Source organism: Cenococcum geophilum, assembly GCF_001692895.1.
Source record: "Cenococcum geophilum 1.58 unplaced genomic scaffold K441scaffold_79, whole genome shotgun sequence".
Classification (NCBI taxonomy): Eukaryota; Fungi; Ascomycota; class Dothideomycetes; order Gloniales; family Gloniaceae; genus Cenococcum; species Cenococcum geophilum.
Genome location: NW_027137637.1, coordinates 204,422 through 221,246, shown reverse-complemented (window position 1 = coordinate 221,246; position 16,825 = coordinate 204,422). Strand labels below are relative to the sequence as shown.

Genomic DNA, 16,825 nt, shown 5'->3' with positions numbered 1-16,825 from the left:
TGGCGCTATATAAACCTGCGGATACGTTTAAAGGAGTATATACTAAGCTACGCTCCGCTGTAGGTACTATAATATAAATATAAGAATCTTAATAGTTCTATACCAAAAGCCCTATCTAACTAAGTATCCCTAACTAACATAATTATAACTAGACTGATTAAATATATAGTAGCCGTAGTAGGGAATATAAAAGAGGGTATGATTAATATTAACCACAAGGTAATTATAGAGGTCCTTATAGAGGTTTATTTTAAAGTAATCGCCAAAAAAAGTGCTATGTTTGTAAGAAGCTAAATTACTAATTAACTAAATACTCCCTTAATAAGCGAAAGGAGGCATATAATAAGTTCCGTTAGAGTATAAGAAATGCCGGAAATTATAAGGTTACTATAGCCTACTTCTAAAGCTTCCTAGTTTAATATAAAGGCGTAAAAGATCTTAAGGGTAAGGTTAATGAGACCGAACAGCTCCTTATGGATATAGAAATTGAGGACTACTTACCCGACTAATACTTTACTAAGTATAGTAAGGTAGATGGTATATAAACTATTGCTATTCTTAATAACTAATTTACGCTCTATTCTATTATAAAGTTAGATATCTTTAATGAGCCAAAGAAGAGCTCCGCGTTCTCCTTTAACGATAGATACTTAGCGAATATCTTCTATGGTATTATGCTAGATACTAGAGCCGCAGGAGTATCTATAGTAGGAGAACCTTAAGTTTGAGCCCTTTAATAACTTAATACTTCTATCTAGATTAACTAATTAATGGTAGGCTAATATATAATACGTTTTGGTAAGGGTACCGCAATCTCTCTTGGCATAATTAGGGTCCAAACCCCCTTAGGATATATTACTTTCTATATTGTCTTTATAAACACTCTATTTCTATTCTGCATTAGGGATATAGATAAATTAGGCGTTAAGCTTAATAACCTTAAGAATATACTCGTGCAGGGAGATAATTGGGTGCCTATTATATGTAAGTAGGGTTACCTTTAGCTGCTCCTTTAATAACTAGAAAAGAGTATTGCTTAGAGCTATTTAACTAAGTTAGAGTTACGTTAACTATACCGTTATTTTAGCCACCTATCCGTTTATTAATTACTTAGGGTTCTTTAGCAAGTAGGCTATAAAGTTAAGGTTAAGGCAATTAAGCATCTTATAAAGTACTGCTATTACTACCAAATAAACCAGAAGTCCCCTAGCCGATTTAAGTTCACCCTTAAGGATGACTATAACTTTAACTTCTATATTATTATTAACGTTATATATCTTAGCGGCAAGCTAGTACTCCAAGTTATTAACTTTTTAACTTCCTTTTAAGCCGCGCGTTTCTTAAAAGATATATTAGCTAGAAACGCATAGGATACCCTTTAGTTATACTAGATTAATATCTATTTAGGACCCCTTAATTAAATTATCTATAATATAAAAAAGAACTTCTTATCTATAGAGTTCCAATAATAGATAAAGGCAATGGTAATTGAGGTTAAGGAAGTCCCCGTTAAGGCATATAATAGTATTAGAAAAGTGGAGTAATATTATATACCATTATGCCGCGTATATAAGATTATCTCTTTAAAACTAAAGGATACTAGCAAAAAACTTACCTTATAAATAGCTATTAAAGCTATTAATAATTCCGCTGGCCCAGATAGACTCGTACCTACATTACTAGTCTTTAGCGCCTACCCTTAAATAACTAACGATTTTTTACTATCTCCCTCTATTATATAATAAGCTAAGGCTATTTATAAGGTAATAAAGAAGGTGTAATGTCTTTACGCTATACGCCAGGTTAATAACGCACTAGGAATGAGAAATAGCCCAAATACCTTAACTACGCTCAATCTACCACTTTAGTCTAAAGTACGCGTATAGCGTAAAAGGGGAGGATAGTTAGGCCTACACCAACTTATTATAATTAATGGTTAAACTTATACTATTTAGATGCCTTATAGACCTACTTAATTCCATTTAACTGTTATTAAGCCTTACTATAAAGATGATAATTCCAAGCCTTTATAGGATACCCTAAAAGATGCCCTAGAGGAGAACTATAATTAACGTGCTCTAGAAGGCGACTATAATCCCAATATAATTATAGTAGATACGCTATAACTATGACGCGGTAGAGGTCGCCTAAAAGGATTACAAAATTGCTAATATCTTATTAATTTTAAAGAATAATTTGTTGCCGCTATTAAGAATAGAGTTAAGTTATTAATGGCCTTTATAATAACTAAAGAGAAGGCTAACTTTAAGCTCGCAAAACAGCTCTAAAAGGAAGGTTGTATTATAACCCTAGGAGCTCTATTCCAAGCATCTAATAAGTAGGAGATTAACGGTTTTATTGCAAGAGGAGTCTTTAAATTTAAGAAGTATAACCCTACTAAGTTTAATGGAGTTCGCATCTTTAAGTTAAGAATAGTTAATAAGATTAAGGGTAAAGCTACTGACGCCCTATTTAAGAAATTAAGGCTTGTTATCTAAGGCTATAATAATAATGGTAAGGAGGTAATTCTTATATAGTCTCCTACGATTTAACGAGCTAGTTAGTAAGTTATTATTACGCTAGCTCCCTCCTTAATAAAGAATAGAATGGCGGTTTATTTACGAGATATTACTTAAGCCTATACCTAATTAGAGACGCACCTTTAGCGCTTAATATTGGCATACCTTTTAGAGTAAATTCGCTACTAGTATCCTAAAGATACAATTATGGTTGTGCTTAAGCCATTATATAGAATTGTAGAGGTAGAAACTTACTAATGGGCTACCTATAGTAAGCACTATAAAGAAAAGCTTTTAATAACTACTTCTATATTTAATCTATGCTTCCTTATTACAACTACGGAAACTCTATTTAGAATTATTGGCATATAAACTAATAATATAATTATCTTAGGAGACGACTAATTCTTAGCTCTTAAAGAAGACGAGCTAGTAAAGGTAAATCTTATAGTAAAGCTAAAGGAAAAGTTTAATTTAATAATACTATTACTCTTTAATAGATGCATCCTCTCCCTAAATAAGGATTCTATTACTTTACGCCAGAAGGGTTAAGGCAAGAAGATTAACGTTATTAACGTTAATTCTTTAAAGTAAGGATACGTAGAGTAACGCGCTTGCGGAGCTTATGTTACTTCTATCTATTAACCTAAAGCTTTATTTGATCTCTCTATTACCACTTAATACTAAAAACTAACTAAGGATGACGTTCTTGCCCTAAATAAGCGTCTTTTTTAGTAAATAAACTATTTTAATTGGGGACTACTCTATATGCCTATTAATTTTCCTACCGCTAAGCTCTTTATATTTATTAATAGATTGTTTATAAATAATAAAGATTTTAGCTTTTAGTTAGGATATAAGATTATTATTATAAATAAATCTACTAGAGAGAATAACTTTACAATTTACGGTAACCTTATTTATTAGAGCTTAACTAAAAGTAAGCATATTACTTAAAGCGTTCTAGTGTTAGAGATATATAGAATGGTTAGCGGAGTTAATATAGCAATTATAATTGGAACTACCCTAAAGATAATTATAGATTAACTTGAACTTTCTATTATCCCTATAATTATATATACCGACTTATATTCCCTCTATAAGTGTTTAGTTAAGCTTAGTACTATAAAAGAGAAGCGCCTTATAATTAATATTATAGCACTTTAGCAATCCTATAAGCGTTAAAAACTCTTTAAGATTTAATAGATTAATGGCTAAGATAACCTAGTAGATGCGATAATAAAGGCGAACCTAAATAAGGCATTAGAGACGTTTGTTAATATAAATACTCTACGTGTATAAGTTAAAGGTTAGGTTAAAAGAAAGTCCCTAGAAATTTCTTAGTTATATAAGGTCTTAAGATATCTAGGAACTTTAACCGCCGGTTAAAGTTGTCTAATTAGTTAGATTCTGCAGACCCTAACTTAACCTAGCCAATTAGGATTTTCCATCCCCGGGATAGAAAATCGCTATTGGCTCGCTTACTACTAGCGCCTTAGCGGCCCTCTAAATAAGATATCTACCTACAACTCCTAAGTAAGAAAGCACTACGTGCTAAGAGGCAAACTTTTGGGATAGCGAGACTTATATTATAATAGCAATAGTAAGTAAGGAGGATTAATATTTGTTACGCTAGTCGAGCGGTATATATATATAGATGGCAACCGCAAAAGAAGAGTTGCTAGTGTTGGGAATATAGGCAAGTTGCCGTTACATGCGGCAAGTTGCCGTCACGTGTCGCCGCGGCACTAGTGTGGCGAGGAGCCTTAAGCTCCTCGCCCCCCCCCCTAATAAAAACATTAAGAACAACAATCATCATACTATCTACGAACCGTAGCTACGTGATATTACCTTGTGTAACTAACAATAGGGTATTAATTATAATTTACTAAAAGTTTAAAACAGAGCTTAGTTATAAAGGGATATAGGTTATTTTAGTTCCTATTAAATATTAAAGGGTTAGAAAGCTTTTTAGATTTTATAACGTATTCCACCACCAAGCCGGCAGAACCACCGAGCCGGCAAGTCCATTTCCCTACCAAAAATCGTAAAAATCATAATATAATATCTTAACAACCACTTAATAATAAATTCTAATGATTTAGATTTAGACTTTTATATACACTCTGCAGCTTCTATTAAAGTTGCATAGTATATAGGTTAGTAGTTTTTAAGATATAGTAATTTGGCCATATTTTGGCCCCCAAATTTTAATATCTTAAAAACTACTAACCTATATACTATGCAACTTTAATAGAAGCTGCAGAGTGTATATAAAAGTCTAAATCTAAATCATTAGAATTTATTATTAAGTGGTTGTTAAGATATTATATTGTGATTTTTACGATTTTTGGTGGGGAAATGGACTTGCCAGCTCGGTGGTTCTGCCGGCTCGGTGGTAGAATACGTTAATAGATATTAGATTTATTATAGATATAGGTTAAGCTACTATTACTAGTTTATAATTCGTGTTTAATAGGCTAGGTTTTAATATAGTTATTTTAATCTTATTTATAGGCGGTATTAGGGTCTTTAATATAAGTGCTTTTACGTTATAGAGTTCTTTATAGATTGCTTCTATTAATTATTAGTGCTAAACTTTTAATATAGCCTATTACTAGGCTAAGGCATCTATAAAAGACTATTATATTATAGATAACTGCTCCTTAACTAGGGCTATAATACTTATAGTTAATATAGGGGGTTCGAGTTTATTTGCTATTTTAATAGTAGTTATATTAATATAACGTAATATAAGGGTTTAAAGAGGCTTTAAAGTAGATTTAAAGGAATAAATATATTATATCTAAATTAAAGGGTAAAGCTCTTATAGAAAATAAGACATTGCGTAAAGAAGAGAAAGGAATAATAAGAGAATCTTATAATTAAATAGTTAAGAGTCTTAGCGGTTAATATATATATATATACACGTAGTCTTTAACAAACTTTAGTAGAATTTAATTAATCTAATAGAACTTAGTAGAAGTTAATTAAGCTAGTAGAATTTAGCAGAAGTTAATTAAACTAGTAGGATTTGGCAGAATTTAGTTAAAGCGTTAGAATTTATCTATTAAGTATTTAACTAAAACTATTACAGAAGTAGGTATAAGCTAGAGTTCTGTAACAGAGACGTTCCTACTATAACTGGGCTACATCTAGTTAGACTTACCTTTTACAGTTATTTAAAGTTAATATATATTAAGAATTGCGTCTAGTTTATAGTAAACGTATATTTATAATCTTTTAAACGCCTTATAAAGGAATTTTGGGGTTATAGGGGGGCTAGGGGGTAGCGCGACGTTCTATTGGCTTAGGAGTTCGTAGGAGTTAGTGCGCGCCGCTAATTGGCTCAGGAGTTTGCACGAGTTGCCAGAGTGGGGCTGTGGCAAGAGAGTGGGGCCATGCAACGCCACAAATTCCTCGGAGAAGCGGCTGAGGCACCCTGAGATAAGGTGTCCGCGGGTAATCCTGGGGGCATCCCGAGGTAACCGCAATAATATCCCTTACAATTCGGTAAATTTCTGTGGTTAATCATGGTTTCTGACATTTAATCTTCATATTCCGAAGCGACTTTAAGAAAGTCAAATTTCGACTTCGGGCACCTGAGCCACTCCCTAGCATACCGCCCTTTGCTTCGCCATCCTCAAGAGATCAAGGTCGAGATCATGGTATTTATAGTAATGCCTGTTTCGATGAGTACAGCTAAGTTTTGTTAGGCTCCGTCACAGGAGAAGCGTGCAGACCTCCGTGTGAAAGCCAAAGCCGCCAGACCATGGGAACGGCTAATTTTCCAAACCTCCACATCTGATGCGTCACTATTTCCTTCCTCCAAGAAAGATAAACGTGCTATTAAGCACTCAGCATTTGTCAACAAGATAGAGAGAGCAAGTTCCAAATCGAAGAAGCGGAGGAGACCCAATAAGAAGCTTTTCGCAACCCTCGAATCTCTGGCCGACGCGCTGCCTGAGATGGATAACGGACAAGACCAAAATAAATCTGTGGTTGGTCAAGCAAGAGTACACCATAAGAGCTTAAAGAGCAGACCAGGTGCCATGAAGCGAAAGGAGAAGCTGGAAAAAACGGAGAGAGAAAGGTTCGGTATGAACCTAGCACAGATGGTCGGAAGCACGCAAGCCCAAGCCTACGGGTCAAACAATTCTGCGGTTGGAAGTCGATGGGCTGCGCTAAAGACTTTCGTCCAGAGTACAGCAGAAAAGAAAGCAGAGTTCGCTACTACTTGAAGCAGAGCCAGTTCCCGGAGCCGGAATCAATATCCCCCAGTGGGTAGGACTAGGATGAACTCAGATGAGGTTCACTACGCAGGCCAAGAATGCGGAAATTCTGGTGGCTAGGTAGTACAGAAAGTCTTGATGTAGTTATATTCTGCTAGACTTAGCGGCTAGTAGTTGCAATTGGGGACACGGCGTTTAGTGAGGAGATTTGAAAAATTGAACCCTGATTGAATCGTGGGGGTTCCATGTCTCTTGGAGGGTTGGGTTGTAAGTGACAGCCAAACCTAGTATTCATTGCGACACTACCAGCATTGTCTTCCCGTCAATTCGTGGTCTCTAACACAACCTTAATCTAGAAGGAGTGTTGGTGGATACTATCAAATCCTTACTCACCATCCTAACTGTATGAAGAAGTGAATTCTAGTGATCTTCAGCGTTAGTGTTTGTCTTGTCGCAATACAGATCCTCGGTATTATCGCTACTACTTCCAACGCAATTGGACGGAGAGATTGTAAGATTATGGGATAGCCCAAACCAACCTGGATCTTAGCCCCGGAACCTTACCGGGATCTGCAGGAGTCCTCTACAAGCGTTTCCTGCCTACATAAGCAGATCCCCTTCGTTCCTTTTTTGGTTTGTTTCCGTAGCAATCACTTATTAATCGCTACACCATATAGGCCTATCTTAATGGCCTATATTAAAGGTCTATATTTGTTATAATTATAACTTTATTTAATTCAATTAATTATTTAGTTTATTAAGTTATAAGCACTTGTTACTACCAAGCTGTAATAATTTAGCTATTTAATAGTTTAGAAGATCACTAACGCCTTACTCCAGGTTATATTAAAGGATACCACACCTACCGTGCTAAGTTATTTCTTACTATTCTGATTCATTTATTCCCGCGTCGCCGTAGGTAAGGACTATTTAGGCATTTAACGCCGTAAGAATAACGGTTTAAATTAGTACTAATATGGACGCAGCTCTGCGCGTACCTACGTAGTAAGGGCCTTCTATATATTATTCAAGAAGATATAGCCCTACCTCTCTACATAAGGCTCTAAAAGGAAGAGCCTACGATATCTATTAATTAAATAATAGAGGACGCTAATGAGGACTAAGATAAGATCCTTAAAATATTATAAATCATTATATATTATGTTATAATATTTAATTACGCTGTTGCGGCTCCCGTTAGGGTCTATATAGCGGGTTTATATAGGTATATATATATACATATATAAGAGGGGAACCGTACCGCTGGGGCCGGATAAAATCTCTCCTTCTCTTATTATACGGCCTATATGGCTTATTATGCGGCCTATATAGCCTCTCTTCTAATTAGTAACTGCCAAGCACGAGTAGACGTCTCTTTAAGGCGCTATAGAAAAGCCATCTTAATACGTACTCCTGGGTCTGTCCGGTAGGGTATATAGCTAGGGCCTAAGTTCTGTTTCTAGCTGCTCCAGTTATCTAAGTAGGGCATAGGCCGGTAGCCTATAAGGCTAGTAGTAGTATAGAAGGTTCCGTTATTTGCATCTGCGTTAATATACGCAGCTCTATACCTTACTAAGTTTTGTTAAGTTCTATTAGGATACTAACCTCTACTAAATTCTACTAGGTTACCAAATTCTATTAAATTCTACTAGGTTGCTAAAGTTCTGCTAACTTCTGTCAGGTTATTAGATTCTACTAGGTTACCAAGATTTTGCTAAATTCTATTAGGTTACTAAAACTCTGCCAAATTCTATTAAGTTGCTAAAACTCTGCCAAATTCTGTTAGGTTGCTAAAATTCTACTAACTTCTATTAGGTTGCCAAATTCTGCTAAATTCTACTAGGTTAATAAGTTCTGCCGAATTCTACTAGGTTACTAGAGTTCTGCCAACTTCTGCTAGGTTACCATCTACAAAATTCTACTATATTCTACTATCCCTGCAGTATTTATCCTCCGCCTCTTAAAGCACTTTCTAGCCTCCTCTCTTTACCCTAGCTAGCTCTCTAGCAAATAAAAGGTATAGTAAGAGGTTTATCTATATAAACTAGTCCGCAACTACCTTAGTAGCCTTTAGCTTAGTTAAAAGCTCTTTATATAAGGATATTCTAACATAGTAATATATTTCCGCCCAGCTAGTAGCGTGTTTAGGGTAAAACACCACTACGTGTATTATTAATTGTTGGCTATAGCCGCATAGGCAGGCTAGGGTTGGGTGCCTTAGTACTTTTTAGTAGTAGAGGTATCTATTAAGCCCTATATACTCAGTTCTAAGCAGCGTATTAATTATGCTCTCTACCTTTATAAGCCTCGCGTAGCGTTTAAAGACTTCCTTATTTTATAGCTCGGCCTAGGCCGTTATATAGTAGGTAAGCGTACTCTAGTACTTTTCCTATTCCCTTTTCCACCGCTCCTTAAACACCTCTTATACCCTAGCCCTTCTACTTCTCTTATACTGCGCTTTAGATAAGTCTATTAGCCGTATATCTATTCCTAAGATAGCAGCTACTATCCTCTTAAGCTTATCCCGTCTAATAGGCCGCATTAGTAGCTTTATTCTAGGCCGGAGTTAGTAGGCTATCGTAGCCCGTATAATATTACACTCCCTCTTAATATACTCTCTTACCAGTCCTTCCCGCGTTCTCTCCGCGTAGGCTACAGCTAGCTCTTTAAGATGTATCTAAAGCGGCGGAAACCCCGTCTCATGCTCTAGTACTACTATTAGCGTTAATTTATACGCCCCCGTAATAGTATAAAGGCATAGGTTCTATACTACGCCCAGCTAGCGCAGCTTAGTTTTACTTATTTCCTTAGGCTTTATCCACTCCGGTGGCGAGTACTAGATACTATATCCGTATAAAATTACCAACCAGACTACAGCAGAGTATATTATCCGCGCCTTTTAAAAGGAGGCGCCCCATATAGAGGCCATAAGCTAGGTTAGTGCGGCTATTCAGGTAATCGCCTTTATCTTAACAATATTAACGTACGGTCCTTATTTAAGCTTTAAGTTAACTTATACCCCTAATATACATAGGTTACTAACTAGGCCTTCTATAAAGCTATATATATTAGCTGTAGCCTTTATATTAAACTTCTTATAGCTCCTTATAAAATAGATAAGGTAGTACTTTTTAGGGGTAAATACTACCCTATACCGGCGTGCCCACGCCATATATACCTTATGCGCCCTTTCTATAGTTCTACAGTTTTCCTCCATAGTCTTGCTATACGTTAGTATATTAGAGTTATCAACAAATCCAAATGCTATAGTGGTTCCCCCTTATAGCTCTAGTAGGAGTATATAGGCAAAAAAGAGGAATAGGATTGGCGACAGCACTAAGCCTTAGGGTATACCGGTGTTCGTTTATATTATTTATACTATATATCCTCTAATTAAGAGCCTTGTTGTTCGATCCTTAAGAAAGGACTTTATAAACTATACTATTTAGTAAGGTACGGCTTAGGCCTTTATATTATAGATTATTCTTTTATAAGAGACTCAGTTAAAAGCCCCGGAAATATTAAGGCTAAGTAATAAGGCTACTAGGTTTAGGTTACTCCTCTATACCATATATACCTATTAGGTTAGTAGCTCTAGTGCTATTTACGTTAAGCGCCCCAGCCTTACTCCTATTTAACTAGCCGGTAGCATACCTATCTCCTCCGCAATTTTGGATAGTTAGTAGGCTACTATTCTCTTAAGTAGCTTCCTAATAGTGTTAAGCAGCGCAATTGGCCGGTAGGCCTTTGCCATAGTATAGGATAGCTTTTATAGTTTCTAGAGGACTACTATAATAGAGTCTTTAAACGGTTTTAGGTAATATCTAATTACTATACAGCTGCTAAAGAGTTTAGCCAGCACTAGGGCTAGCTATTCTCCGCACGTCTTAAGAAATTAGTTAGTAATCTTCTTTAGACCTAGGGCCTTATTAGGGGCAAGCCCCTTTAGGGCCGTAATAATATCCTCCTCCTTAACTACTTTCTTTACTGTTCGCGGCTCTGGGTATACAAACCCTAGTATATTACTAAGGTCCGCCTCTACCGGTAGCGGAAAGAACTGCTCTATAAGAATAGTAGCCTTCTTCTTATTATTATGGTATAGGGTCTCCTTTCCTAGTCTACTAATAGGAGGAAACTATAGTAGGGCCTTTGGCTTCCCGTCCGCTATATACGCCCATTTTGCTATTCTCCACATCCCTTTAGGGTTATTTATTAGCTTTTTAACGGTCCTCCTCTATAACTTATTAGCCTCTTATCAAATTGCCCTTTTCTTCTTATTCTATATAACTCTATAGTTAATCCAGTTAAGCATTAACTAAGAGACCTTCTACGCCCGGAAGGCCTGTTAGGTTTCCTTTACCACTTCTATATATTCCTCTAACTATACTTTAAAGGCTTACGGCGAGGGCCACGCGTTAGGTACTGTTTTTGCTATAGTATTCTCAATTACTTAGTATATAGCCTCCGCCAGTGCATTTAGTTTATCTCTTATATCGCATAGGAGTCTATATAGGGGCTAGAGTTAGCCCTCTAGCTCGCTCTACACCACCTTCTAATTAGCCTTCTTCTATAGCGGTTTCCTAGGTAAGGGGGGCCCCTCTAGCGTCTCTACGTCTACCTCTATAATAATAGGAAAGTGGTTAGACCCTATATACCAGCGGTCTTATCTTTAACTCTATAGCAGCCTATTAGTAATTTAAGGGGAGGTAAACACTAGGTCTAGCGTGCTCCTTAATATGCCCTTTACCTACGTCTCTATACCCGCCTTAGTAGCTAGGCTTAGGCCAGCTGCCTTTATAGCGCGGATAAGGTTATCTACCGCGTTATCCGCGCATATTACTATTACACCCCCCTAAAAGGAGTAGTATAGATTAAAATCACCTAACAGTATATGTTCTCCTTTAGCCCTTAGCAGCTCCAGTAGTATATAGACACTACTATTCATCTATTAGGGGTTATAAATATTATAAATCTAAATAGTCCTCTCGCAGCCCTCCAGCTTAATTATATATGCGTCCACTAAGTAGTATATAGGCGCCCACTTATTTATATCAATAGCCTTATTTATATAAAAGCAGACCCTTATATTACCTACTCCCACGTACACTAGGTAGTAAGATTTTATAGTATATATTATATTTCTTTAGTCCCTCCGCTATAGCTCTTAGATAGCTAATCTATCTAACTAGGGGTCCGCCTACTCTACCTCTTATAGAAAGTAGAGTAGTACGCCATTCCTACTATTATTGGTATTATACTATATAATTATAAGTGTTTTCCGGTGTCCTAATATAAGAGGTCTATACTAGCGTCCGTTTACTTCCTTATAACGCAGTTTTAGAGCCTCTAAATACCTCTCTCCGGATCTAGGCTTCTACTTCCACCTTTATATTAAACTCTATATTTAGTAAAGGCTCCTAGGTTACTAGGATTTAAATTAGGGCGTATATACTACTATATAGTACTATTTAGAGTGTTAATTAGAGGGTCCTCTAGCCCATTTCCTTCCTAAAATAATTAAAAGTCCATAGCCGGCCGACCTTCTAGGGGGCTTCCTCTGCCTATATAGAGCTCTTTTACATAACTATCTCCTTTAGCTTCCTTTTCTTAGCTTATTATAAGACCTCCTTAGTGGTAATCTTGTACTATAATTGTAATTACTATCCGCTTATAGGTGCCTTATAGGTGCCTACGTAGTATATTAGCGTATAGGCCCTAATTACTACAGCCTTCTCCTACTATATCTGCTTAACACTATACGCCCTATTCTATGCCTTATAGTCTACTTTACAGTTAATACACTTTTTAGGTGGGTCTCCTATACATTCGCTAGTATTATATTGCCTAGCGCAGCGTCCATATCTAGCTTCTCTCCTATAACTCTTAGCTATATAGTTAAAGCCTTAGCATTTAAAGCACTGCGTTACTAGAAACATTATCTCATACCTTATAACTAGGTAGTGGTCTCCTCCTAGAAAAAGGCCCTAATTAAATAGCGCATTTACTAACTCTTCTAACTATATACCCATAATAAGTAACGATTTAACCTTTTATCCCGTTCGGACTCTTTCTAGCCTTTTCCACGCCAGCCTTTCTACTATAAGCCCCGCTATAGTATAGTTCTACTTTATTATATCTTCTATTATCTACTTAGCCTCTAGGCCTTAGATAGTAAGGCTCGTAGGTACCGTATAAACCTTTACTAGTACTAGCGGAACAGCTAATATAGCAGAGCGTCCAAGGACCTTCGTCCACTCTGTTTCTTATAGTAACCTATCTTTTACATCTTTATCCGTGACATACGCCCTAACGTTACCGCTTTATAGCTTCTTTACAGCCTATATCCTATAGGTGTCTAGGGGTCCTATAGCCTGGAGTTTATATACTAGGGCTTAGCTATTCTGCTTTAAGGTTTCCTTACAGTCAGCGGCGTCGCCTATGCGGATTATAATCTTATATACTTCTATAGGTTTATAGGCAACTTATCTTATAGCTTAGGGCATTATAGGTATAGTGGCAGCAACGTGTGCGTATAACAGCGGGCCTATAGACATCGGTCCGCTTTTCGTAGCTATTGTTACGGCCTTCCTAAGGGCGCCAATATCTATCCGGATTGCCTTTATATCCTAGGTATATTGCTCCTAGGTTCCTTAGGTCTAGATAAGCTCCGCCAACATAGCGAAGGCTATTTAAAGGGTTATAATCGCGGTAGTAAGGAAGGAGAGTATAGTGGAGCGCTCCTTGTCTACATTAAGAGATCGTTTCTATAGTACCTGCTAGGTTTATTCTACGGTTTATATAGTCTATAGAACGCGTTCTTAAAAGGCGCGCTATTTAATTAGGGTGGTTAGGGTTAGGGGTTTGTTTATTTATTGTGATCCGGTTTTAGGGGCTGTATATTAGAAAACACCACATATACCTCCACTAACGCCGAATTAGGGTGTGTGGTTTTGATAGGAAGGGTTTCTGTAGTCCTCTGGAGCTCGTGGGAGCTCGGTTAGGCTTGTTTCGCAGGTTTCTTTAGCGGGCGATTGCATTGTGTTCGTTGTATAAATCATTATAGATATTAACGTTATAATTTGCTTATCTAATAAGGCACTCTATAAAGAGTACTATAAGGAGTTTAAATAGTATAATAACAGTAATAGTAAAGCCTATTTAATTATCCTTAGTATAATTAATATAAGATCCTCACCCTTAGAGTATAAGTGTAATAGGATAAACCCCTATAGTGGGACTTGGTAGGATCTAGCGGCCTTAGCAGGGTGAAGAATATTAATCGTATAGAGAAGCAAGTTATTTTCTTTTCTCTTCTTTAACTAATTCTTATTGTACATTCCTACCAATATACTTTTGCATACTCAGTTATCTGGACCCTTGTATTAGAATTAGCTCGCCCATTTATGCAGTAGGGAGGTACCTACCATACAACGCCAAAGAGGACAGTTAGCACCAGCTACAGCAATTCATTGGAACAACCGTATGACAGTCATCTATCGTACGGGTCCGAAAGGATAGTTAGCAGACCTACAGCAACCTATCAGACCACCACCGTACAGGCTGGTTTTCGATGTTATCGATAAGGCATCGATCGATAATCGCTATCAATGGTCAATAATCGATAATTATCGACAATTACTTGGCATTATGGTACGTGCCTAAGGCCAACAAATTTATAAGGGAAACTTATAGGAAGGCTTTTAGAAAAGGCCCTATTAGCTACCTGATATTAATCTACTACCTTAAGTATTTCGTCTAAAATACCACTTCGTTTCTAATGTTTTGAACGCTTTACTCTCTTAAGGTTTTCTACTCCTATTACACCCTTTCCTACAATACTATATAACGTCCCCCTAAATAGACTCGCTCTGGTTTATAGCTTATAGCTAGAATTAAGAGAATATTAATTGCTATATATAATAACCTTAGCCAACATTTTCTTTATTAATTTTAACACTACTATTTAAGCGCTAGTATCTTACTAATACTATACGATTCCCTATTATAATAATTTTAATACTCGCCCTAACTTGCTAGTTAGGTATACTTCCCTAGCTTTTAAGCAATTTAATTAAATGCGTTAAGTTCCTACTTTTAAGGTTTCCTTTTCTATAATAAAGAACTTAAAGAAGTAAAAGCTTTTTCCTAGTAGGACTTCTAAAGCTCTTTAACCTTTTTTAATATAGTCTTAACCTACTTTACTTTCCAGTTTGCCTTAATATACTTTATATAACGGTTTAGATAAAGAACAATAGCGGCGGCGTAAAGGGGTAAGTAGTCTATTTTGCTATAATACTTATTAAAGGTCTCCTACCCCTTATAATAAAGCCTTATAGGAAATACTACGGTGGACTTATTAATGGGCTAGGTATATAGGTATAGAATAGTCAACAATATAAACATAACTAGTAGAGTGGTTGCCTAATAGATTAACTCTAATTATATTCTAAGATTTACTATAAAGGAGAGAACTATCTAGGTAGGGACTATGGTCCTTTAAATATATAACTATACTCCTAAGAAATCCTCCTTGTATATAAAGTATGTCTTATATATAAAGTATATAAGTTCCTCTTATTCCTCTTATTTAATACGTAGCACGTTATATAACTTTAGTTACTATTCCTTATTATATAGTTCTATTGGCTCTATTTTAGACTATACCTTAATTAACTAACTAGCTACTTCTAACTCCTTTTCTAGTAGTTATAATATTGTACTTAAAGCGTCCGTAATACTATCTCCCTCCTCTTTATCTTTGTCTTTAAAGACTTTTAATATCTCTAAGTTATTTACTAGAGGTATAATATCTATCTAATTAATTTAGTTAATATTATTACTTATTATACCTAAAGCTTCTTCTTCTTTATACGCCTAACGTCGTGCTCGCACCGTTACTGCGATATTATCTTTTAGTAAGATTATACCGTCTCCGTATTCTTGCTATTTAAAAAAAAGGGTTAGTCTATGTTATATTAGCGAGTCCATCTTTATAACAACTATCCTTTTACTTAAAGTATACTAAAGCGAATATTTATTTATTCTATAACGTTCGCTTTACTTCTAATGCTAAATATACGCGTTTTATTATCCTTAATAGTCGTCTAGTTCCCTAGTTAATTTATCTTAGGGTTTTATATTTAATCTACTACTGCTTATCTTAACGGCGAGTTATCTTAAGCCCTTACTAAATTAAAATATTCTTATAATGCGGAATAGAAGGCCCTAAATACTTATATCGCGGCATCTACTTAATTACTCCGTCTTAAGAAGGTTTATTTTAAGAAGTAAAAACTTAGTAATAAAAAAACGGATTCTTTTTTAGCTAAGAAGGAAATAAATCTAAGTAGTTTAGCAACTGCTCTTTTTAGGTCCCCCTTAGGTAACTTATTTTTTAGTAATCTTTTTTTATTAATACTGCCTAACTTAATCTCTTCTAATACTCCTATACCTTTCTTATAGCGTTTTTTAGATTCTATAGTAGTTCCTAAGTAGTCTTATTATAGCCTATCCACTTAACCTTATACTATATTTTATCGTTAATGTCTTTATAGTTAATAATCTTTAAAACTTACTATTTATCTTCCTCTTATCCTCTATATATATCTACTTTATAAACTAGTAGCTTAATATTCCCGTATACTAGCTCTAGTATTACAATATACTATATAGGGTAGATCTTTATCTTAGCTAGTAGGTTTAACTTAAATATAACCGGTAAAATCCTTTAAATAATTTTAAAAGGTTTTAGTCTAATATAGTCTAATTTCTTACTTAGTTGTTAACTCTTAAAATTTTTATATAGTAGCTATACTTTATCTCCCTGCTTAAAATCTAGTCCCTTAGATCTCTTAGCGTTATAGTACTTTTTTATTTTCTCTTATACCTTTTTTACTAATTCTATAAGGTCTATATAAAGATTTATTAATATCTTTATTCTTTCTTTAACTATACTACTTATTTTCTTTACTTATTATAGTAATAATAATATTCTTAGCTTATATCTATAATTCGCCTTAAATAGTAATATACTTATTCCTTTTTATGGTGTTATATTATATATAAACTATATAA

General features: G+C 35.4%; 1 protein-coding gene across 1 annotated transcript; it reads left to right on the top strand.

The window, feature by feature from the left end:
• Positions 1-5,965: 5,965 nt before the first annotated feature.
• K441DRAFT_622287 (uncharacterized protein) lies at positions 5,966-7,220 on the top strand. The gene is made up of 2 exons (XM_067646002.1): positions 5,966-6,187; positions 6,236-7,220. The coding sequence occupies exons 1-2, from the start codon at positions 6,185-6,187 to the stop codon at positions 6,758-6,760; spliced, it is 528 nt and encodes a 175-aa protein (XP_067497285.1). The 5' UTR covers positions 5,966-6,184; the 3' UTR covers positions 6,761-7,220.
• Positions 7,221-16,825: the final 9,605 nt, after the last annotated feature.